We start from the raw sequence: 24191 nt of genomic DNA, 5'->3' as shown, positions 1-24191 counted from the left end.
CACCAAGCACTGTCATGTCTGCTTCCGCAAGTACCCAGGCTTCGGAGCCATACATCAGCACGGGTAGAATCAGTGTTTTGTAGAGTGTTATTTTTGTTTGACGAGTTGTGGCTTTGTTTTTAAACTGCTTACCCAAGCCAAAGTAGCATCTGTTGGCCAATACAATTCTTCTTTTTATTTCACAACTGATGTCGTTTGTTGTGTTTACGGAGGTGCCGAGGTAGATGAAGTCTTTTACTACCTCAAAATTATAGGAACCAACTTCCATAGTTGGTCCGAGCTCAATGGACGCATTGCTCGCCGACACCATCAACTTGGTCTTCTCACCGTTTACCGCCAGACCCACTTTAGCAGATTCTCCTTCGACCTTCATAAAGGTATCGGTTACTTCTTTTACTGATCGTCCCATGATGTCTATATCATCAGCATAAGCAAGCTACATGTGGCTGTTGGTGTAGATTGTGCCACTTCTTTCGACGTTTGCCTCTCGTATAACCTTTTCCAGCAGGATTTTGAAGAGATCACACGAAAGACTGTCTCCTTGTCTGAAACCTCTTTTGGTACAAAACTCTTCGGAGAGGTTCTTTCCTAGTTTAACTGAGGACCTCGTGTCAGTTGAAGTCATTTTACAAAGCCGAATGAGCTTTGCGGGGATACTAAATTCAGATATGGCTTGGAATACCTTTGAACGCAGCGGGCTGTCGAAGGCCGCTTTATAATCGACAAAAAGGTGGTAGGTGTCGATCTGCATCTCTTGGGTCTTCTCCAGGATTTGCCACAGGGTAAATATCTGGTCAATGGTGGACTTGCCATGTCTAAAGCCGCATTGGTATGGTCCAATTATCTCGCTGACCATGGGCTTTAGTCGTTCGCACAATATCCCTGACACGATCTTGTAGGCGATAGGGAGAAGACTTGTGCCCCTATAGTTGGAGCATAAAGTCTTATCTCCTTTCTTATGGACGGGACACAGGATGCTCAGGTTCCAATCGTCGGATACTCGTTCTTCCTGCCAGATGGTGCTAACTAGCTGATGAATACACCTTATCAGCGTGTCGCCTCCGGGTTTGAACAGCTAGGCTGGTAGGCTATCAGCTCATGCTGCCTTATTATTCTTCAGCCGATTTATTGCTGTCTTTACCTCATCTTAGCTGGGCGGTTTACATTCAATACCATCTTCTGGGATTGGGTCTGTGGTATCTTCGTCGTCTTCGCTGCTATTGGATACCAACAGTCTTGAAAAATGTTCTTTCCATATCCTGAGTACACTATCTGTATCAGTTACCAAATTACCTTGCTGGTCTCTACAGGAGAATGTGCCTGTACCAAAGCCATCAGTTTGATGCTTGACTTTTTGGTAGAATTTTCGGACTTCATTCTGGTTCCTGTACATCTCGATTTTTTTCACACTCCGGCTTCCCATCTCTCTCTTTTTCCCGCGGAAAAGACGTTTCTCCTCTCTCCTTTTCTCCCGATATCTCTCTCGTGCGCTACGCGTTGCTACTGATTGTAAAGTAGCTCTATATGCCGCATTTTTCTCTTCGGTAGCAGCACGACACTCCTGATCATACCATGGATTCCTTGGTGGAGGTCTCTGGTATCCAAGTATGGATTTTGCGGCTGTTTGCATGGAGTGGGCAATACTTTGCCATTGTGCTGATATGTTATCAGGATGAGGAGTGCTTTGATTAAGCAATTGGGCCAGTTGAGTGGAATATGCTGTGGCGATCTGTTGTGATTGCAGCTTACCGATGTCTAACTTTCGTGTTGTGTCTGTTCGTACTTTGTTTGCTACGTTTAACCGGGTGCGTACCTTTGCTGCAACAAGGTAGTGGTCCGAGTCTATATTTGCTCCTCGGAACAAACGCACATCCAACACGCTCGATGATTGTCTTCCGTCTATCAGGTTCCAGGACACAACCATCAACCCATACAAATCTCTAATCAGATTAGTCTTCTGGGAAGTAGGATACTCTGACGCTTTTTGATTTGAAATTATTGATTCATAAATAAAATATTAGATCAATAATTGTATTTTTTCGGATCAGATTTAAAGAACATTTATATAAATATGGATTTTATTTCCATGTCGAAGGACCAAATCATTAATAGATTGTCCCCAAATTTGCCACGCCATCAATTACATATAAAGAAAATTAACGGAAGGTACTCCAAATATTTGGTCCTTCGATGTCGTTTTAATGGAAATTAAACTTTGTTTTGCATCCTCTTTCATTCTACCATATTTTGCTCCAAAGATGGGTAGACACCCAAGCCAATTATTCAGTTTTGTATAAACGATATTCTTTTATCAAAATTTAACCATGCAACCATTTGCTTTATTTATGACAGTACTTGCTCGAAGGACCAAATATTCATTTTTCTAATAATTCTTTAAATATCCATATTTTGTCTTGAATTAATTCAGTATTCATGCTGCAAATAAAGTCCTTGATCAAATTTGCTAGACAAATCCTTTAATAATGTGGGGAGAGGGGAGTTTGAATCCCAAACAAGCCTCAAAGCTTTAAGTGTTGCGGCAAAAGACAAACCATATAGCTGACACAGCTGTTTTGCCAATCACCACTGCTACAGCTGCTTTGGTGACAAACAAACAGTAGCAGCAGCAACAGCATTTAGATCTAATGTTGGTTGCCTGCCAATTTTCTTCGTATCATGGCAGCCATCCATCCACCCTCTACATTTGTTAGATTTTTTCTTTTTATTTCATTTTACTTTTCTTTGGTTTGTTGGTTTTCTTACATTTTCCTAATGCCGAGAGATGATACTTGACCGCCAAAAGGGTTCAAATTATCTGCTAGCACATATCTCTTCCTTTTAATGTCATGCTTCTTAATACTCTGTGGAAATATTAACTTGTTGTTTTTGCCATTCAGCCAGTCACCATGTGACAGTTTTTATTTTCCCAGGGGAGAAGTGGTTGGGGCTGCAAAGAAAGAAGAATAAAATTAACATGTAAAAAGGACATAGCTACTTTATATGTGTTTCTTTACCATACCATAAGTCGGACGACAAAGACAAAGGCATTGTACTCCACAAAGGCTTGGCTGCCGCCTGTCTCCCCATGGCAATCCGTCGTGAAACATCAAAGTGTCACATGAAACGCAATTGCAAATGTCAAGATACCCAGAAATGGTAGTAGCGAAAATCTAACAAAATAAGTTCCAATAGAAGTGAGACAAAATTATTATTTTATTATCAAACTCGGCCTCAGGCAACCAACAAATATTTGTTTTTGATAACTTGTAAATATTTATAGATTACGAAGAAAGGTTACAACTTTTGTGGTCTGGAATAAAAAAATACTTATATTCAACAAAAAATTTCCCTCAAGTTTCCTTTCAAGGGCACATCATCAACCCGAAGAGAAATTAAGAACGCATTACACCACCCTTAAGTGGAATTATTCAATGTCGTCGTCGGGTAGTAAGTAGTCTGTTCTACCCATATATCCATACTCAACTTCAAATTCATTGGCAAGCAAAACAATTCAAGCATAGTATTTACAAGCACTTCAAAAGAGCCATTCTTTCCTAAGCGTTAAGTTTATTTACTTTGATGCCTCGTTGATGGTGGCAGCAGATATTTTGAGTAGCTTGCTTCTTTTCGCTTTTGCGGAAATACATACTTGAGACTTTTGCAAGGAAGGAAGAACAACACAAAAAGAAGCTGATTTTTTATTTTTTACGCAAGTTTTTTGGGTTAAATTATGCAAAAAAAAAAATCATTCAATATTGCTGTAAAAATTCTTCAGGAAGCATGTTTAGTTGAAGTTCGCTCCTAATGTTGCATCGAAGGACCAATAATGTTATGGCAAATTAACGATATACAAAAGAAGAAGCAAACAACAGCTTTAGCGCAACATTGTCTTGAAAGCAACCATACAGCTGATCTTGACAATGTAAACATACTAGATAAAGAAAGAATAGAGAATAAGAGCTTCACGTTAGAGAGCTTACGGATACAGCAGAAAATGGAACACGCAATAAATAGAAAAGAAGAAAAGGGACAACACAAACTCAATTTATACCTTGGCAATTTTTTTGTCGTGTTTTACCTAACAGCTGTGATACCTAGGTTTTAAGAAGCCACTTTGATATCTACATTTAATCGTAATTATTTTTGCATTTATTTTAGTTTAATTGTTGTGTCGTAAAATGTATACATAAACTTGACGAATTTAAATGTAAAAACTTGACGAAAGATTATATGTAAGTAAAGCTTTTCTTTAAACTAAGGTGAAAACAAATGTATAAATTGTAATCTTTACTGTGTATCTGTTGTTGCCAGATTTAATAAATTATCCCTGAAGATGTTGGGAAACACCAACGAAACGTCGGATAAAAAATGAAATAAAATAATCTGTATTTTTCATTAACAAACAAGGACCTTAAAGTTCAATAAGACAAAGTCTTGAAAATTAAAATAACTTTAAGGAATTTTGAGACTTTGAAGGACCAACTATTTTCGTTGTAGGTAAAAATATTAATTTTATTTCCATGTCGAAGGACCAATTTAGTTGTGGGTTGTCCTCAAACATGTCACCATATGAAGCATATACTCGTATACAGGGACAAAGGACCACTTCATTTGTGGATTGTCCCCAAACATGTCACACAATGAAGCATATATACGATGTAGTCAATACAAGTCTCTGATCAGATTAAATACCAAGGAATATTATTTATTTTTTTATTGAAATAACTTCATTTATTATACTACGTTTATTATACTACAGGACTTAACAAACCCACTGGGTTTCAAATGTCAATTCCATTGCTTATATATTTCAAATAAATTCTCATAAAGAAGGTTAACCCTGCAAAACTCGATAATATAAATATGGCCTTAGGGGGGAAATAGGGAACATATAGGGGGTTATCATGAACGACAATTCCCCGTGAATTTTTTCACTTTCTCCCTTAAGTTGCAACGGCGGAAAGTCGAAACTCACGGGGAAATTTCATTCATGATAACCCCCATAATTTGCTGCTGAGGTCATGATGTAAAATATGATTAGTATCTTACGTACTTAGCTGGCCCATTACAGAACATTTGTTCCATAGACCGAACTAAGAAAAGATCTCAAATTCTCTCTGTTTAGTGCGTCGCTTTCTGGAATACCGCGTCTTGTCATCTCTTCATCCACTTGTTTGCGCCATCTATTCTTTGGCCTGCCAATTCTGCGTCCACCGCCAAGTGGCTCGAATTTATACGCCTTTTTAGCGGGTTCATCATCGCTCATTCTTATTATATGGCCTAGGCAACGCGATCGCTGCATCTCGATACGTTTAACTATATTCATGTCTTTGTATAGCAGATACAGCTCGTGGTTCATACGACGTCGATGTTCTCCGTCAACGCAGATTGGTCCGTAGATCTTTCGAAGAATTTTCCGCTCCAACACACCAAGCACTGCCATGTCTGCTTGCGCAAGTATCCAGGATTCGGATCCATAGATCGGCACGGGTAGTATCAGTGTTTTGTAAAGCGTTATTTTTGTTTGACGAGTTGTGGCTTTGTTTTTGGAGTGCTTACTTAAGCCAAAGTAACATCTGTTGGCCAATACAACTCTTCTTTTTATTTCACAACTGATGTCGTTTGTTGTGTTTACAGCGGTGCAGAGGTATACGAAGTCTTTTACTACCTTAAAATTATAGGAACCAACTTCAACAGTTGGTCCGATCTCAATGGATGCATTGCGCGTCGATACCATCAACTTGGTCTTCTCGCCGTTTACCGCCAGACCCACTTTAGCAGATTCTTCTCATTCGACCTTCATAAAAGTATCGGTTACTTCTTTTACTGATCGTCCCATGATGTCTATATCATCAGCATAAGCATGTAACATGTGGCTAATGGTGTAGATTGTGCCACTTCTTTTGACGTTTGCCTCTCGTATAACCTTTTCCAGCAGGATGTTGAAAAGATCACAGAAAAGGCTGTCTCCTTGCCTGAAACCTCTTTTGGTACAAAACTCTTCGGAAAGGTTCTTTCCTATTTTAATTGAAGATCTTGTGTCAGTTAGAGTCGTTTTACAAAGCCGAATAAGCTTTGCGGGGATACCAAATTCAGACATGGCTTGGAATACCTTTGAACGCAGCGGGCTATCGAAGGCTGCTTTATAATCGACAAAAAGGTGGTAGGTGTCGATCTGCATCTCTTGGGTCATCTCCAGGATTTGCCGCAGGGTAAATATCTGGTCAATGGTGGACTTGCCAGGTCTAAAGCCACATTGGTATGGTCCAATTATTTCGTTGACCATTGGCTTTAGTCGTTCGCACAATATCCCTGACACGATCTTGTAGGCGATAGGGAGAAGACTTATGCCCCTATAGCAGCGTCAGGCACCATACTTTTCTATTGCATACTTTACGGGGCGTCATTGTGTGAGTGCATGCTTTTTCAATGGGTTGAATTGTTTGTGTGGAGAGAGCAACGTTAAATGAGCGCACACGGGCGCCTAATTGCCTGACCTGGCCCTATAGTTAGAGCATACAGTCTTATCTCCCTTCTTGTGTTTGATGTTTCTTTCCAAAGCCATCAGTTTGATGTTTCACTCTTTGGTAGAATTTTCGGACTTCATTCTGTCTCCTGTGCATCTCGATTTTTTCACACTCCCGCTTTTCCATCTATCTCTCTTTTTCCTGCGGAAAAGACGTTTCTCATCTCTCTCGATTTCTCCCGATATCTCTCTCGTGCGCTACGCGTTGCTACTGATTGTAAAGTAGCTCTATATGCCGCATTTTTCTCTTCGGTAGCAGCACGACACTCCTGATCATACTATGGTTTCCTTGGTGGAGGTCTCTGGTATCCAAGTATGGATTTTGCGGCTGTTTGCAAGGAGTGGGCAATGTTTTGCCATTGCGCTGATATGTTATCGTGTTGAGGAGTGCTTTGATTAAGCAATTGGGCTAGTTGAGTGGAATATGCTGTGGCTATCTGTTGTGATTGCAGCTTACCGATGTCTAACTTTCGTGTTGTGTCTGTTCGTACTTTGTTTGCTACGTTTAAGCGGGTGCGTACCTTTGCTGCAACAAGGTAGTGGTCCGAGTCTTTGTTTGCTCCTCGGAACGATCGTACATTCATCACGCTTGATGCATGTCTTCATGAATATCGAGATGCTTAAATCTGGTACTGCTAACTACCATGTTTCTTGCAGCTGCAAAGTCTATCAGCCTCATACCATTGTCAGATGTTTCACTGTGGAGACTGAATTTTCCGACTGTTGGGGAAAAGATATTTTCCTTTCAAATTTTGGCATTAAAATCGCCTTGTATAATTTTAATGTCATGGACAGGGAATGCGGTCATAAGTTTCTTCTAAGCACTCGTAAAATATATCTTTGGTCTGTTCGTCCTTGTCTTCAGTGGGAGCATGAGCGCAAATAAAGCTGATGTTGTAGAATTTTGCTTTTAATCGAATTGCAGCGAGTCTTTCATTCACTGAAGACCAGATGTTTAAACCTCCGACCAACTACAAATCCGCAACCAAACTCATGCTTTGTGTCATGGCAGCTATAATACAGCGCGTCACTTTTAAGGCCTGCGTACATAAGCTGCTCTGCCTGATTGCCTTGCTTTCCTGCTTCATTTTTGACATAATAAAAATAAAAGAATAAAGAAGGCCGAGGAAATTTCAAACTGGGTTGCCCTTTTCTTTTATCAGAAGAAGGTAAGCAGGCAAGGCAGCCTATGTACGTAGTCCTTTAGGTGTTGTTGTGACGCCTTTCCCGTTCCATCGTATTTCCTGTATGGCAGTAATGTCGGCCTTGTATTTTTCAAGTACATCTGCCAATGCGAAGACTGCACCTTCTCTATAAAGAGTGCAAACATTCCAGGTGCAGATTCGCAGATCATGGTCCTTAAAACGTTTGCGGGGTTCGTAAAGTTTAGAGGGGCTTGTTTTTCTTTTCTTTCGTTTTTTTTCATAGTAGGCTGTTTTTCCTAGGGAAGGGTTACTAACCCGTCGCCCAAACCCAAGTTTTTAACGTTCTTATGGGTGAACGCGCCGAACATTTTAGCTCACTACCTTTAACGGGTGTTAAAGGCAGCTACCCCAGGTGACACCATGGGGAGGTCAGTGTCCACTTGAGATGAAAGAAGGACCAAGATAAATCCTGGACTTTGCCGTGTTAAAGCCGGTCAGAACCGTTCCTTGGTATCTTCCATCCCCTACGTCGCCCATGATTAGTATGTGCCTTCAGAAAAAAACAGAAAAATGTGTGAAATTGTTTTATTGAATTTAATTAATTTGTTTCTCTTCATGAACCAACTTCAACATTACATGCAATGCGTGTATTTTGCATTATCACATTATATGGTTAAAATATTTGCCAAATGAACTTCCCCCTTTATTTATGGCATTTATGCCAGTCAGTTATTCATTGTTTCCGTTCAAATAGACACCACTTCTTCTACTTTTTCTATTTCTCCCATACCCATTCTATCTCACTCTTCTGCTGAAATGGCAAATTTTATTTAAATTGAATTTAACACTACTGCAGCGCAGCTTGTAGTCGGTTATGATTTTGTCAATTCATTTGTTGTTTGTGTATTGCTTCCTCCCCACAAAGGAATTCTGTAATAAAAAGGGAATTTGTTTTCTGTGCTGTGATTTATGGCAGTTTAAAAGATTTGTTTATAACTTTGCGACTTATACCCTAGACAGACGGCAGAGTTAATTTGCATTAAAAATTCCTTAATTTGAATTAACTTTTTACCCTGACAGACGATAGTTTCTGCATTTATGAAACAGCTGTTTGTGTTGTTTGTTTGTACCCAGCAGACCATTTCATAAAGTTTTACAAAAATTTTGCCAAAATATGCGAAACAAATATACTTTCTACCATTGAATTTTTCACCACGATAATGCAAAAATAAATTTAATTTATTCGCGATATTTTTGAGACTTTTTAATATTATAAAAATATTGCAAAACTTTAAAAAAACATTTGTAGAATATATAATTTTCGATAGAATTGGTATGGTGGGTAATGAAAATTGTTGTGAAAATAAAAATTTTAAAAAGAGATTTGTTAGAAGGCGTGAAAAACGATTAGCTGCTATTCTATTCGAGAAAGACCACTACTTATTTGAAAGAAACGCGAAAATTTCTGATTTGTTTTCCTTTTTTATTTTCTTAAACATGGAAATTTGACAAAAGACAATTGATTTTCAATGCAAATTGTGTCTCAGAGCATGAATATGCTCTCTCTCCTACATGAATGTGGGCTCTCTTTTACAGCATTGCCATATTGAAATACCTAAATACAGCTTAAATTTCCTTTGATTTTGTGCATTAAGAATGTGGATAATGCACGAATTAATTTGAATTAAGGCAGTTAATGCGAATTAACGCTGCCGTCTGTCTAGGGTATTACTTGGATTCTTTAGGGAAAAGTTGGGATGAGTTTTAAAGAGAGAGAGAGAGTGAGAAAAGTCATTAAAATCCTTGTAAACAAGTAAAATTACATTTATATTTATTACCCGGTAAATATGATTGATGGTGTAAATCGATTGGGGACAATGGGAGCTGGTAGTGAAAGTGATGGGCAATGTGGGTTTGGTTGGTAATATATGTTTATGTAGGGAAATAATGTTCCTTTGAGGAAGGAATATTTTTCTAGTCGAAGGACCAGGTATATATTTTTGATAGCGTTTAAACGTGTATGCTCATCGAAGGGCTAATTACTTGCCGATTTATGTATAGCTTATTTTCTTTGTCAATAATTTGCCAATTTTCCAAAACTTTCTACAATTATAGACACATTTTGTTTAAAAAAAATTTTCTACAAATTGTCATTCTCATCTAAAACACGCTTGTTACCAACACCTTCGTCTTTCACAGAAGCCAGACTTGGAATCATATCTCCTCCCGCCATTCAACAATAACACATGTTTATTTTCCATTCTTATCACTATCAAGTAGTCACATGTAGCAGCACAGAATCTCTACTAAAAAATGTATAAATGTTACTATGTTATTGTCATAAAGAAGAATTTGTATTACTGAACTATCGGTCATTGCTTGATGTCGCAACGTCACGATTGTGGTCGGCTGAGTGATAACGGTAATCGTTTACGGCTTTGAAAAAGGAAAACAAAACAAAACATGACTCAAAATAACGATGAGTTATGGTGCCGCTTGTAGTAGTGCGTATGGCAACTGTCATATTTATTGAATGGAAACTTTTACAAGGGAATTTACAAGCATAAATCTTGATTTTCATATATTTTAAGTTAGACAAAACCAAAATAGAGTAATACTATGTTTACATTTACGAAATCCACTCGATTTCAACTGTCAATTCGATTAGTTGAAACGCAACGTAAACTAGTAACCTTAGTAAAATCTGTTACTACAAAGCAAGTATTTTATTTGAGTTCTTTGAGATAAACTGTACAAAAATATCATTATTTATGTGATGTGTGGCTAAGCCATTCTTATTTATCGTCGATTAGTTGCAACGTAACGTATACTAAACACGATGTTTTTGTTTTGTTGTGTAAAGAAGCCTTCATATGTTGACAATTAAATGTGAAACTTGACCAAAGATTAAATATTTTATAAAATACTAGCTGACCCGGTCCGCGTTGCTGCCCCGTTTTTGAGGTCCCGGTATAAACATTTACAACTACAACTTTTTTCTACAACGGATTTCTACTACCAACACAACAACTAATGATGTAGACCACAATACCAATGTCATGTTTACCAATGGTCAAAACAGCTGTGGGGGAGGTCACCCGAGACCACTTCCTCCCGTTATACTATGAGAATTTGCAATGAAAGCTGTTATTTCGATATTTTGAAGAACTTTGGCTGATTTCCCAATCGATTGTTTTGGAATTTTGGTCAAGTGCCATTTCAAATTATCGGAATTTTACTGTGAAAATTGTGAAGTTGACCGCAATGTCTACCTTATTGAAGCCAGTGTTTATAGCGCTTTTAAAGACACGCGTACTAACATTAAGGATATTATCTGCAAATATACATTTTTGAAAAAAAAAATTGTGGACCGCGATATTGCACTTCCGCGATGACCATTCAGGGTCAGGGCAATAATTACCATAGCATTCCAAACAATTTTTAAACAATAGGTTGAAAAATATCTTCGATTTCACGTTTTATTAAAAAAATTTGTGTGGGAGGTACTCTGGTCACTCCACTGACCACTATAAAAAGTAGTTAAAAACCTATTCTCAGACCTACAAATTCCATATACAAAATTTCATAAAATTCGGTCCAGCCGTTTCGGAGGAGTTCAAAGCCGAACACCGTGACAGGAGAATTTTATATATATATAGATTACCTCTGAAGAAGTTGGCAAATACCAGCAAAACGTCGGATAAAAAATGAAATAAATAATCTTTATTTTCACTGAAGAATGACCTTTTAGCCTGATAAAAAGTTATCTTAAAAGAAGTAAATTGCTGTTTTTAGTTTTTTTTTTATTTTTGGCTTGGCAGTGCATTTATTCTTCTTGAGGATCATTTCCAGTCTTGTGTGGCAGTTCTAATCACGGCTTCATCTCGATGACAGATTACTTCTAACATACTTATACATTTATTCATGATACTCTTCTGGGTTTCATTAATAGCTCCAGTAGCCAAATTGATGAGAAGAATCTCTACTTCATCCTCGGCATGGATCATTTTTGCTATAGCCTCTTTTTGACTCATTTTCTTTCTTATCATTCCGCCACGGCTTCATCTCGCTGGCAGATTACTTTTGACATACTTATACGACTTTTCATGGTACTCTTCGGTCTGGGTTCCATTAATAGATTCAATAACCAAGTAGATCAGACAAACTTTTTCCTCAACTTGGAAAATTTTTGCTATCGCCGCCTCTTTTCGGCATGCCTTTTCCTGACTGATAAACATTCTCTTCTAGTCTCAGGCGCCAATACTTATCACTCCGCAACTGCTTCTTCTCACTGGCTATCATTAAATGAGACAAATCTTTCCATTTTTTGCGGTAATTTAAATTTACCACGCCAATAGTTTCACAAAATTCTTAAACACCTCATTTCCTTGATGAAGTGAAGCGCTTAAATTTTTCGTGTGCGCGGCACAATCTTTTATATAAAATAAAATAATTAACGAAAAATATAATTAAAACCCCCGAAACTAGTGCGGAACAAAGCTTAAACACATATGTATTTAAGTATTCAAGTCTCATGTTGATTTTCCTAAATGGATTTAAGCATCAAATCGTTTTTTTTTTTCGTTTCAAAGGCATGCCGCCGCCGCCATAATTTGGCAAAGAAGCACAACACCAAAAAGGAGATGAAAATTATAACAAATAATAATGAATATCGCTGTGCAAACTAGCAAATTATTTTTTCTTCCTTTTCATAGCGTGAAATAAGATTCATAAACAATTTGTTAATGTGCGGATTATTTTAGGTTTTGACAAGCGCATCAAATTGTCAAATTTACTTTGTTATTATTGCATTTGCAAAAGAAAGAAAACAAATGCAATTTTTTGTTGAATATCCAAAATTGCCCCAAGTTAAAAAAAATGGAAAACAAGATAAAAAAACAATATTGTTGCTCAGCAAAAAATCATGAACTTGTGCCAAAAAAAGAACATAAATGAGGACTCAGTGCTTCAGGTTTCAACGGGTTTTGTTTTCTTTGTTTTTTTTTTTCAATAACAGAGGCAGCAGACAGCATGGAATCAGTGGTTACTTTGAAATATCAACAAAAAAATTAAACTTGAAATGGTTTATTATTTGGCAGAATTGAGTGCGTGTTTTAATGCGATATTTAAAACTTGATACTATTTCATAGTTTTGAAATTAACAATAAAATTCATTGCCGCCGGCGGTATTATCTGCCTAATGTACAAAGTTAGAAATACAATGGACGATTTAACGCTTTATCTTCTATGTCTCCATTACATAATCTTGCAGAATTTGGTCCTTCGAGAAGATTTGTACTTTATTTATTAATAAAATTCAATATGGAATTTTTATTTTTTCCAAATTCTTTGTATTTCCATACATTTCAATCCAAATTCTTTCTGTCAGCAATTTCTATGACTTCTTTTTTTAATCATGGTCCTTCAAGCAGATTTTCTCACTATTACGAAATGATTATTTCTTTTTAATCAAAAGATTTCGCTTCAACTTCATGTACAAAAGACAAATTTCTATCCGTTGAGATGCGTGAATTTTCACTAGAAAAATCTGTCACCTAAATAAGATGTTTATCCCTCAAGAAAAACTTGTTAATTTGTTATAGTCGTTTTCACAATTCACTTGCTTGTTGATTTTATTTAAAACCCACTAATGTTGCTGCATAATTACCCATTTGACACTTTGACGACGACGACGAAGTCTCAATTCACTTAATTAAATATTTAATTTTGACACAAAAAATAAACAACACCTCTAAAAAAACTGACTAAAGGTGTTAATGACAATAAGGTGATCCGAGAAGATTTTAAAACAAATATATTTGTTTTTGTAAATTGCTTTACAGATGTGTTAAAAATCAATAACAAGTGGCAATTAGGTGTTAAATTGAGGAAACATTGAGATTTTTTCTCATTTATTTACTGAAAATTGCCTGTTGTAAATCGTAACTTTGCTTTAGTCCCGGTCCACACTAGAGTGATTTCTTTAAAAAAAATTGCATGAAATTATGCGTCTCTAGATCGACCTTCATAGTAGAGTAAAATCATAAAATTTCTGTAGTGAGGAATTCGATTTAAGAACACATAATTTCATGAATTTTTTTAATGAAATTCACGCTAGTGTCCGGGACTAAGATTTCCATATTAAATTTTCGGTGCGATAGATTTGCCACTTGCCATCCAAACTACTTTAAGTAGCGTCATAACTCAGTTATACACGTTTTTGTTGATTAATTTGATGTGTGGCCAAGCAACTTAAGAATATGTACACGTAGCATCAATTAGTTCCAACGTAACGCAATCTGAATGCGATGTTTTTCCCAAGGCTTTATTAGCTGTGTTCCTTAACCCTGCGTTTACAAATGCCAGTATTGGCAAGACAATAGCAAAAATGCAAACCTTTTTCACAAATACATTTACAAATTGTTAAATATGAATAGAGAAAAGTGTGAATGTATTGGTGAAAATGGTTTGTAACTTTGCTATTGTCTTGCCAATACTGTCTGTGTGTAAACGCCTAGTTACTTACCTGATGTTACCACCAAAAGAAAAAGTCGAACGCTGACAAAACAAAATTAAAAACTGTAAATAAAAGTTTTGTTTCTTTTTAACATTGCTACCAGATCTGCCATTTTTTTCGTTCCTTTACTTTTCTGGTATAAATGTTCATGACAGAGTAACTTTGACACTTTTCTCTTTTGCCACTTCACCATTAAAAAAGTAAAGGAACAAAGCTTTTGTTGATTAATGTGATGTGTGGCCAAGCCACTTAAGAATATGTACATGTAGCATCAATTAGTTCCAACGTAACGCAATCTGAATGCGATGCTTTTCGCTCTCGTTTTAAAGTGTTGTTTTACACAGTTATCTGGGCCTTTTGATCGGCTGCTTTTATAAAATGCCTACTTGCCGTGGTTTTGTGGTAACGTAAAGCGTATAGGCTTCGATTAGTTGAAACGCAACGTAAACTAGTAACCTTAGTAAAATCTATTACTACAAAGCAAGTATTTTATCTTGAGTTCTTTCAGATAAACTGCACAAAAATATCATTATTTATGTGATGTGTGGCTAAGCCATTCTTATTTATCGTCGATTAGTTGCAACGATGACACGATGATTTTCACAAAACTCTAACATCGATTTGTGGCAACGTAACGTAAGGTACTATGAACGTATTGTTTACTTAAAATGAAAATAAATGTGGTCTGTGACTAAACCACTTGTGAAAATAAATATTTGACATTCATTAGTTGCAACGTAACGTAAACTAAGAACGTTGTTTTTCACAAATATTTTATATGTACAGTTAACTTGGCACTTATTTTATGACATTTGGCGGTATAATTTATGAAAATGCTTCAGGTACGGATCGCTTTGTGGTAACGTAACGTAAAGTACTATAAACGTATTGTTTACTTAAAGTGAAATTTTTTTAATTCATGTGGTCTTTGTCTAAGCCACTTGAGAAAATGTATATTTGACAAAGATTAGTTGCAACGTAACGTATACTAAACACGATGGTATTCACAAAGCTTTCAATTGCACAGTTATCTGGACCTTACATTTACATCGATTTGTGTTAACGTAAAGTACTATGATCGTATTTGTGAAAAAATCTGCCAGAAAAGATAAAATAAATTATTTTAAAAATATAGCCAATGATGCAGAAGCTGCTGCAGGAGCAAACAACATGAGGGAATTGCATAAACTTATCGGGCGACTAAGTAATCAAAACAGAAATTGTGATCACATTGTGAAAGATAAAAACGGCCAACCCATCACCCAAGTTGAGGAACAAACGCACCGATGGAAACAACACTTTGAGTTTATAAGCAACGTAAATGAAGATAATCTATCGAACCCAGAACCGTTAATGGAGCACCACATAAACAATTCAATATCCACAGAAACACCAAATCCGTACGAAATAAAACAAGCCATTTTAAGACTGAAAAGAAACAAGGCACCAGGTGAAGATGGAATTCCACCAGAACTCCTACAAGCTAATCCAGCAACTTCAGCAGAGATGTTATATCCCCATATTCGAAACGCATGGATAAACGAGCAACTACCCAACTCGTGGAACAAAGGCCTTATAATTAAACGGCCCAAGAAAAATTACCTATCTGAATGTGACAACTGGAGAGGTATCACACTACTCAACACCATCTACAAAATAATGGCTATCATATTAAACGATAAACTGCAAGTCATCGAAAAACACTCTACGAATAATTATTGAACAGACGCTAGAATGGAGAACACCTCTTTATTTAGTTTTCGTAGACTTCAAAAAAGCCTTTGACTCGATAAGAAGGTCTGAAATATGGAACGCACTAAAAGCGAAAGGCGTGCCTATGAAATTAATTAAAATAATCCAAGGCCTATACAATAATGCAAAAACTTGCGTTCTACACAGAGGCAGAAAAAGCGAATCCTTTTATACCAATGCAGGGGTTAAACAAGGATGCCCTCTCTCATCTTTCTTATTTGCAGTAGTTCTTGATGAAATTATGATTTAAATATGCGAAAATAAACGTGGCATTGTATGGGGTTTCAACAATCGCCTTGAAGACCTGGACTTCGCGGACGATATATGTCTCTTGTCCCATAAATTCAGCGATATGCAAAGTAAACTGGACGACCTGACTGTGCTTGCAAACAAAGCTGGACTGGAAATAAACATTGATAAAACAGAGGCAATGCGAATAAACACCACCAGCGACAACACATTTAATATCAAAAACAAAACCTTAAAATATGTAGACAATTTTTGCTACCTCGGGGTTACTATGTCATCAGAAAATGGTGTAGAAGAGGATGTTGACAATAGACTTAAGAAAGCTAGATCCGCATTCGGAAGACTCAGCAAAACTTGGCGATCAAACCAAATATCGTATAAAACAAAACTGCGTTTGTTTAATGCATGTGTGAAATCCACATTGCTTTACTGAAGCGAAACTTGGCCCGTAACAAACGCTATAACACAAAAACTCCAGGTATTCGTCAATAAATGCCTCCGGATAATAAGCAACAAAATCTGAAACCCTGCACTATACCTGATGGCAAATGAAGAACCAATCGCCCCGCAGATTGCAAGGAGAAAATGGAAATGGATAGGGCATACGTTGCGAAAACCACACAATAGCATTTCCAGGATGGCTTTGGAATGGAACCCACACGGAAGCAGACGCCCTGGCCGCCCAAAAATTACATGGCGCAGAACCACACTCAATGAGCTGAAGAAAGCAAACACAACTTTAGATGATATCAAAATGTTATGTAACGATAGAACAAGTTGGAACAATCTTGTAGAAGCCCTATGTTCCCAAGTGGAATAATAAAGGAAAAAAACTATGAACGTATTGTTTACCTGATGTGGAAGTATTTTAGCTCGTCTGATCTGTGGTCAAGCCTCAAACCACTCAAGAAGACTTTTATCGATTAGTTGCACCATAAAGCTGGGTACACATTGTCAGTTCTGAATGACAGCTTTGTTGTTGCTTGCCAGTGTGGCCGTTCATTTTTATCATTCATCATGCAACCGCAAAATGTTTTGTGGTTGCTGGATGGTTGAACAGTTATCGATACTTGAGAAATATCGACATTCAAAACTGACAATGTGTACTGCTCTTAAAGTAAACATTTTGAGTTCCAGGAATTATTACTTCAATATTAGCGAAACTCGTGCGACTCTTGTTCCAAATTGCATCCATCTATTTTACCTTTGTAAGAAGGCTCTTGTACAATATTTACGCCTAAGTTCATTTTTACCCACATATATCATGCGAAGAAGAATATTTCAAAGATTCGGTTGTAAATTAGACAGACATATGCGAAAAGCTCTCGTTTTAAGCGAAATCCTTACATGCTTTGGTATTACAAATTCAATGTCTACCTGTGTTTTTTTATTCATCCACCTCGAAGAGGATAACCTTTGCCCAAGGCTATGTAAATTAAATATATCAAAAAGTGCTAAAAAATAATTTAAAATATTCCCAGTTAGCATACGTTTATCACTTCTCCTTATCCTCGTTTAAGCTGAAGACCTCCATAGCTGATGAAAACTTTTGACGTTTGTTGCATGCATATGCTCCTTTTTATTTTGGTAAAGTGTAAATTATTCGTAGAAATGTTTGATTGATTTGTCGTTTAGGGGATATTTAAATTGTGTTTCATAGAATATTCAATTTTTGGCAATAAACTGAAATAAATTGTTATAAAATGAAGAGAGAGAGAGAAAGAAGAAAATACACGCAAATAATTTTCACCAATGTTAACCTAACATAATATCACAAGGGAGGTTCACACTGCATTGTACACAGAAGATGGTCAATTAGTTCTAAACTTATACAGCAATAGTCTTTTCTCCCGTTACAATTCCACGTGTGAGGAATTGTAACGGGAGAAAAGGCTATTGCAAAATTGAAATTGATTGTTTGAGAAGAGTTTCATTAAGTGTTGCAATTCAGAAGCTGAAGAACTACAGATTATCAACCAAAGGACACACAACATTAAAATAACGTTCAACATAAAACCAGATGAATATTAAATTCTATATTAAAAAATACACAAAATATTGCAAAAACTTTTAAAGTTAAAAAGGAAAAATGGTAAATATATATTAGTAAAAAAATAGTAGATTCTTGCAGGTTCTGTAACAGACCAATAGTCACCATAAGCTGTGCCTACATTGTACCCTTCTTTAAACATAACCCTATTGCTGTAAATTTTATTAACATTTCATCTAACTTTCCTTTTTTCTCTTTTTAGAATTTCTCAAAATCATTAAATCTCAAACCAAAACCCAAAGAATCATTGAATATGGCAGCCTCTGTGGCACCAACAACCACAAGGACGCCAAAGACATGCGCAGCCACCACTGAAACAGAAGTAACTGCAACTGAAATTCACTCGAAAGCAATTAGCAATAACAGCAACTCCCAAAATACCACATTAAAATCGCAAGAATTATGTCGCAGTTGTGGTAAAAACAGCGAAGATTTATATGATCTCTATCAGCAGCAGCAGCAAAACACAATGCCAACTTCAACAACAACAACAAAGACTGGTGATGTTTCTTCTTCACCATTTACCACATCATCAACCACCTGTTATGCTGGCAAGTTATCCGCAAATTCCTCCAGCTCTCATCATCATCATAATACTACGACAAATAACTCCTGCCTCGCATCAGCAGCAGCACAACCATCAATATCCTCTAGCGTTAGTAGTTCAACCACCAGCACCAGCAGCAGCAACACCATGACATTTGATAGTTTAGCGGCGACCGCAAAAGCAACAGCAAAGGGTCAAAGCAATATGGAAAATATTTTACAGGAAATGCAAATTTGGCATTTGCAGGTAAGTTATTCACGCTTTTTAGTTTTATTCTCTTATTTTGTTAGTCTCAGGTGTATATTTTATGGAAGTAGAGGAAATTTTGTTTATATTATTTGAAGGAAAAGGGTTAGTGTGAACTTTTCTTGAAAGAAGAGATTATCTGGGTATGGCGGAAGCATTATTAAAGATACAAGATCCTTAAAAGACATATTTTATAGTTAGGAGGAATCCACAAAACCTATTTTACTAAATAAATGCCTCATAATAGTACGTTTAGACTTGTAAATCCACTCGATTTCAAATGTCAATTCCATAGTATATACGTCAAATAAATCGTAGTTCTAAATCCACTGCATTTCATTTGACGTATATTGTATGGGATTGACAGTTTAAATCATAGTATAAGTTCATAGTCTTACAGGCGTTTAAGTGGATCTTCTATAACTTAAATAGTACTACAGTATCTCAATTCGTGTGATATGTCGCCAAGCCACTTTAGAATAATTATATTTAGCATCGATTAGTGGGAACGTAACTCAAACTGAACACGATGCTTTTCGCAGAGCTTTTATGCGTACTTTTGTATTGTTAAGTCCCGGGCCAAGCTAGAGTAATTTCCTTGAAAGTCCCGGTCCATACTAGAGTGAATTTCATTGAAAAAATTCATGAAATTAGGCGTTCTTAGGTCGAATTCCGCACTACAGCAATTTCATGATTTTACCCTACTATGGAACTCGATCTAGAAACGCCTAATTTCATGAAACTTTTTAATAAAATTCACGCTAGTGTGGACCGGGACAAAGTTTGACATGAAATTTTGCGGTTTTTTTTTCTGTTTTTGGAAAAGCTCATAATTTCATGTGTTCGTCAAGTTTGCTTTGTTACAATATTTGTATGTTCGTTTTATTTTACATTTTCTTTTAATTTCCTGTAAAAATTGCAGAGAAATTACTCTAGTGTGGACCGGGACTAAGTGGACCTTTGACCAGATAGAAAATGTGTACTTATTACAGGTTAGTAGTAACGTAACGTGCTACGTACGTAAGTAGTATTACTGAATGACGTAATGTGTGAACAAGCTTCGATTAGTTGAAACGCAAAGTAAAATGGAAACTTTGGCAAACATCCTTTAAAATAGAGCTTAGATATGATTGTCAAATATTTTATCTTGAGTTATTTGAAGCAAGTACTTTACTTCGTGTGATCTGTGGTCAAGTCACTTAAGAATATTCATATTTAGCATCGATTAGTTGCAACGTAACGTAAACTAATCACGATGCTTTTCACAGAGTTTTAATGCGTAATTTTGTATATTTAACTTGACCTTTGAGCAACTACTTAAGCTGTGTTCCTTTACTTACCTGTGGTTACCATTTGTTACCATTTCTAACCTGCAAAGCGTTCCTTAACCCCAAAAAGTGGTAAAACTGACAGCAAATTTTAAGAGAGAAGAGAGAGCACAAATGCCTTTCTCTTCTAACACAGGCTACCAGACAAATGTCTGCAGATAAAAAATTGTAGAATTTATTTTTCGACATTTGTTTGACGATTATTTCACAATGATGAAAAAATGAACGAAAAACAGAAGAAAAAGGCGAACTCTGACAAAACAAATTTAAAAACTGTGCAATAAAGGAAGAAAATTGAATTTTTATGTTTCTTTTTGACATTGCTACCAGATCTACCATTTTTTCGTTCCTTTACTTCTCTGGTAAAAATGTTCATGATAGAGCAATTTTGACAGTTTTCTCTTTTTTACCACTTTTACCATTAAAAAAGTAAAGGAACAAAGCTATTAAGTGCGTAAATATAATCGATTTGTGGTAATCTAACGTGCAATAAACATATTTGGTCTGTTCCTGTACTGCACGAATCTACTAATTTTTACTATTTTTTACGATAACATAATGGAAAAAATGTTATCGTAGTAAAAAATAGTAGCCTCTTGCAGGTTCTGGAACAGAGCAATTGTTTACGTCCTTAGTTTTACTATTTGATTTGATTTGTGACCAAGCCTCGATTAGTTGAAACGCAACGTAAAATGGAAACTTTATTTTATCAAATATTTAGTTCTTTGGCTTAAACCGCTTCAGAATATTTATCTTTGGCATCGAATAGTTGAAGCGTAACGCAAACTAAACACGATACTTTTTAACAGTTATGCAGGGTTTACATTTACGAAATGCACTCGATTTCAACTGTCAATTCCTTTGCTTAAACGTCATATTAAATTAAATGGGTTTCAAGTAAGTTTTCATTTGACGTATGTATACGCAAATGAATTGACAGTTGAAATCCACTCGAATTCGTAAATGTAAATGTACTATTATATTGGGCTTTGAGCATCTACTTAAAAATCCTTACTTAGTCCGTCTTTATACAGGGAAAGTTGATGGGAAAGAAAATTGAGTTTGTGGGCGAGGGAGTAGAGAGGAATATAAGGGGGTACACACACCTCTGTACTGGCAAATTCTGTTTTGTTTCGTTTTTCTTCGTATACAACCTGAAGTTGGCTGCAGATTTGTTTTTGCATTTTCTTCCATTTTATTTTTTCTGTCGAGAAACAAACAACAGCGAAGATACTTAAAAACAAAAACCTTTTGGAGGAAAAACTATTTTTTTAAGCAAAAACAATTCGAAATAAGTGGAAATATCAAAATTAAAATGCAATTCAAGGGTCCCTTTAATAATTAATTGGTTATCACTCACGTCCATTTTTACTTTTCATTACAATTTTGCCTTGGCTTTGTTTTTGAACGGCGCAATGAGAAAGTAAGTGAAGAAGAATAAGAAAAATTATAAAATTGACACAAACATGATTTCCGTGTCTAAACAACAACGAAATTTTAAAAGAAATTGAGAAGAAAAATTTTCTTTCCAGTTTGAATGTCTAAACACGGTCTTACCATCGATTTGTGGTGATCGCATTAAGGCTATATTACATCATATGTTTTCACATGCATGACATCAGCTGGTCAGTATATTAGTATACCCAAAGTGACAACATACATACATGTAAAAAAGCATATGGTGTAATATAGCCATTACTTGTAGATAGTAGCTTTACGTACGGATTTGATGGGTGTCCAAGCCACAGTTAGTTAAAACGCAACGTAAAATGGAAACTGACTACAATAGTGAAGTGAAGCTTGTAACATTTTATCTTGATTTTTTAGGCGCAAACTGTACAAAAATAGATTCGCTTGATCTGTTGTCAACCCACTTAAGAATATTTTATAACGATTAGTTACAATGTTGCATAGATAACTTGGCGTTTGGCAGCTACTTAGAGAAAATGTGTGGTAATGTGACGTAATGTACTATAAACGTATTATCTACTTTAAATTAAACATATGAGTTGGTAAATGCGGTGTCAATGGATTAAAGGTATACTTTAGCGGTATTGTAGACCTGAAAAAGGATTATACTATAAATAGAAGCCGTTATATGGCAACATTCCATAGATTAAAGACCGACTAAAGGAAAACATATGTTTAACGTCGATTTGTGGTAACGTGACGTATAGTATTATTAACGTATTTTTTACGTGAAGTGAAAAATATGAGTTGTCAAATGCGTCTTCTATTAATTAAAGGTATCTTGGGTAGAAGTTGTGTATATAAAATTAAAAGGTTTCGTAAAGGTGTATTTTATGCAGGAAAATCCTCCTAAAGCGGCATTTTATGCTTAAAAGATCTCCTAAAAGGGTCGCCTGTACATAGAGTACCTCATAAATGATTAAAACCATTCCAAAGTTATATTTTCCAATGGAAGCCTTCTCAAAGTGGTATTCTTTTGATTGCAGACATTCTAAAGTGGTCTTCTATGGATCGAAGTTCTATTAAAGGTGTCTAGAGGTAGGAAATCTCTTTAACTATTTCCATAGATTATAGATATTCTTAACTTCTTTGTTTGGATGAGAGAAGGCATTTTTTATATATGGAATTGCTTTTAAAGTGATGTTCATAAGATGAGATCCATAGAAAACCACTTTAAAAGGTATAGAAGGAATATAGAAGGAAGAACACCTAGAAGAGTCTTAGTCTTATTAGGAATGCGCCTTAAAGGGGATTCATGGTAGAAAGGCTTCTTTATACTTGCCAAAATGAGACTCTATAGATAAACCCCTTTCAAAATAGTTTTATGTATGGTTAGAAGGACTTCTATAGAGGTATCCTGTGCCTGGTGGCGTTATTCAATTGATGCATTAATCTTCTATGTATTATTCGCCTTCTGGGTGTGATCTTCTTTTCACAGAAGCTCTTTTAAAATGATAAAACATTTCTTAAAGAATTCATATTTAGTAAGAAGACTTCCTAAAGTGTTTGCAATGATAAGAATATTTTGAAAGAGGGCTCCTATATATAGAGCAAATCTTAAAGTGGTCTGCCATGCCATGAAAACCATAAATGGGCATTCTGGGAATAAAAGTACTCCTCAAATGGTCAGATATAGGCAGAAGGGCTGCTTTAGGTTTGCTAACCGGAGCTTCTGTAGATAAAATTCTTTTAAAATGGTTTTATGTATAGAAAGAAGACCCTCTGTAGAGGTCTCCTATGCATAGGGGCGTCTATTCAATTGATGAATTAATCTTCTATAGACCATATGCCCTCCGGATTGTGGTTTTCTTTTCACAGTAGCTCTTTTAAGATGATAAAACATTTCTTAAAGGTTTGCTATTTAGTTAGGAGACTTCCTAAAGTGTCTTCTATGGATAAGAAAAAGGTCTCATTTATAGACCTAATCTCAAAGTGGTGTGCAGTGCATGAAAACCTTGCTAAAAAAGGAACGCTTTTAATTGCAATAGGTCATTTATATACCAAAGTAATGGGTGTGAACATAGCATTATTGCAATGTAAATATTAGTAAGTTTAACTTTTCGCATTCCGTGTTATCCTTTAATCGTCTCTGGCTTGGGGTTATATTTGAATTACACAAAAATTAAATTGAAAATAAACCCAATAGTAATTATTTTCTTTCAGCTCTTCACATAACTAACTAATGGCCATTTTGTTTTATGTGTTTTATCGTTTTATGTACTGCATTGCATACATACTTATATAACATAGCTTATTATGTGGTGTAAGCAGCAAGCATTACGCTCACTCCTGGATACACTCTTGGAACTTCTTTTTTTAATTTGTGTTTACCTTCTTGATATGGTAAACAGGCTAGGTATA

At 36.0% G+C, this 24191-nt stretch overlaps 1 protein-coding gene across 2 annotated transcripts in view; it reads left to right on the top strand.

Moving 5' to 3' along the window:
• mld (molting defective) overlaps window positions 1-24191 on the top strand; it is a 123850-nt gene that overhangs the window by 29177 nt on the left and 70482 nt on the right. For both annotated transcript variants that reach the window (XM_073976549.1, XM_073976559.1), the window contains exon 2: window positions 18442-19032. In XM_073976549.1, coding sequence (XP_073832650.1) covers window positions 18493-19032 — 540 coding nt within the window. In that variant the 5' untranslated portion in view covers window positions 18442-18492. The remainder of the gene's footprint in view (window positions 1-18441; window positions 19033-24191) is intronic.

Source organism: Musca autumnalis, unplaced genomic scaffold (genome assembly GCF_047663935.1).
Source record: "Musca autumnalis isolate F117 unplaced genomic scaffold, ASM4766393v1 scaffold_1, whole genome shotgun sequence".
NCBI classification, from domain to species: Eukaryota; Metazoa; Arthropoda; class Insecta; order Diptera; family Muscidae; genus Musca; species Musca autumnalis.
Note: the sequence above shows the minus strand (reverse complement) of the source record. Positions and strands in the feature narration are given on the sequence as shown.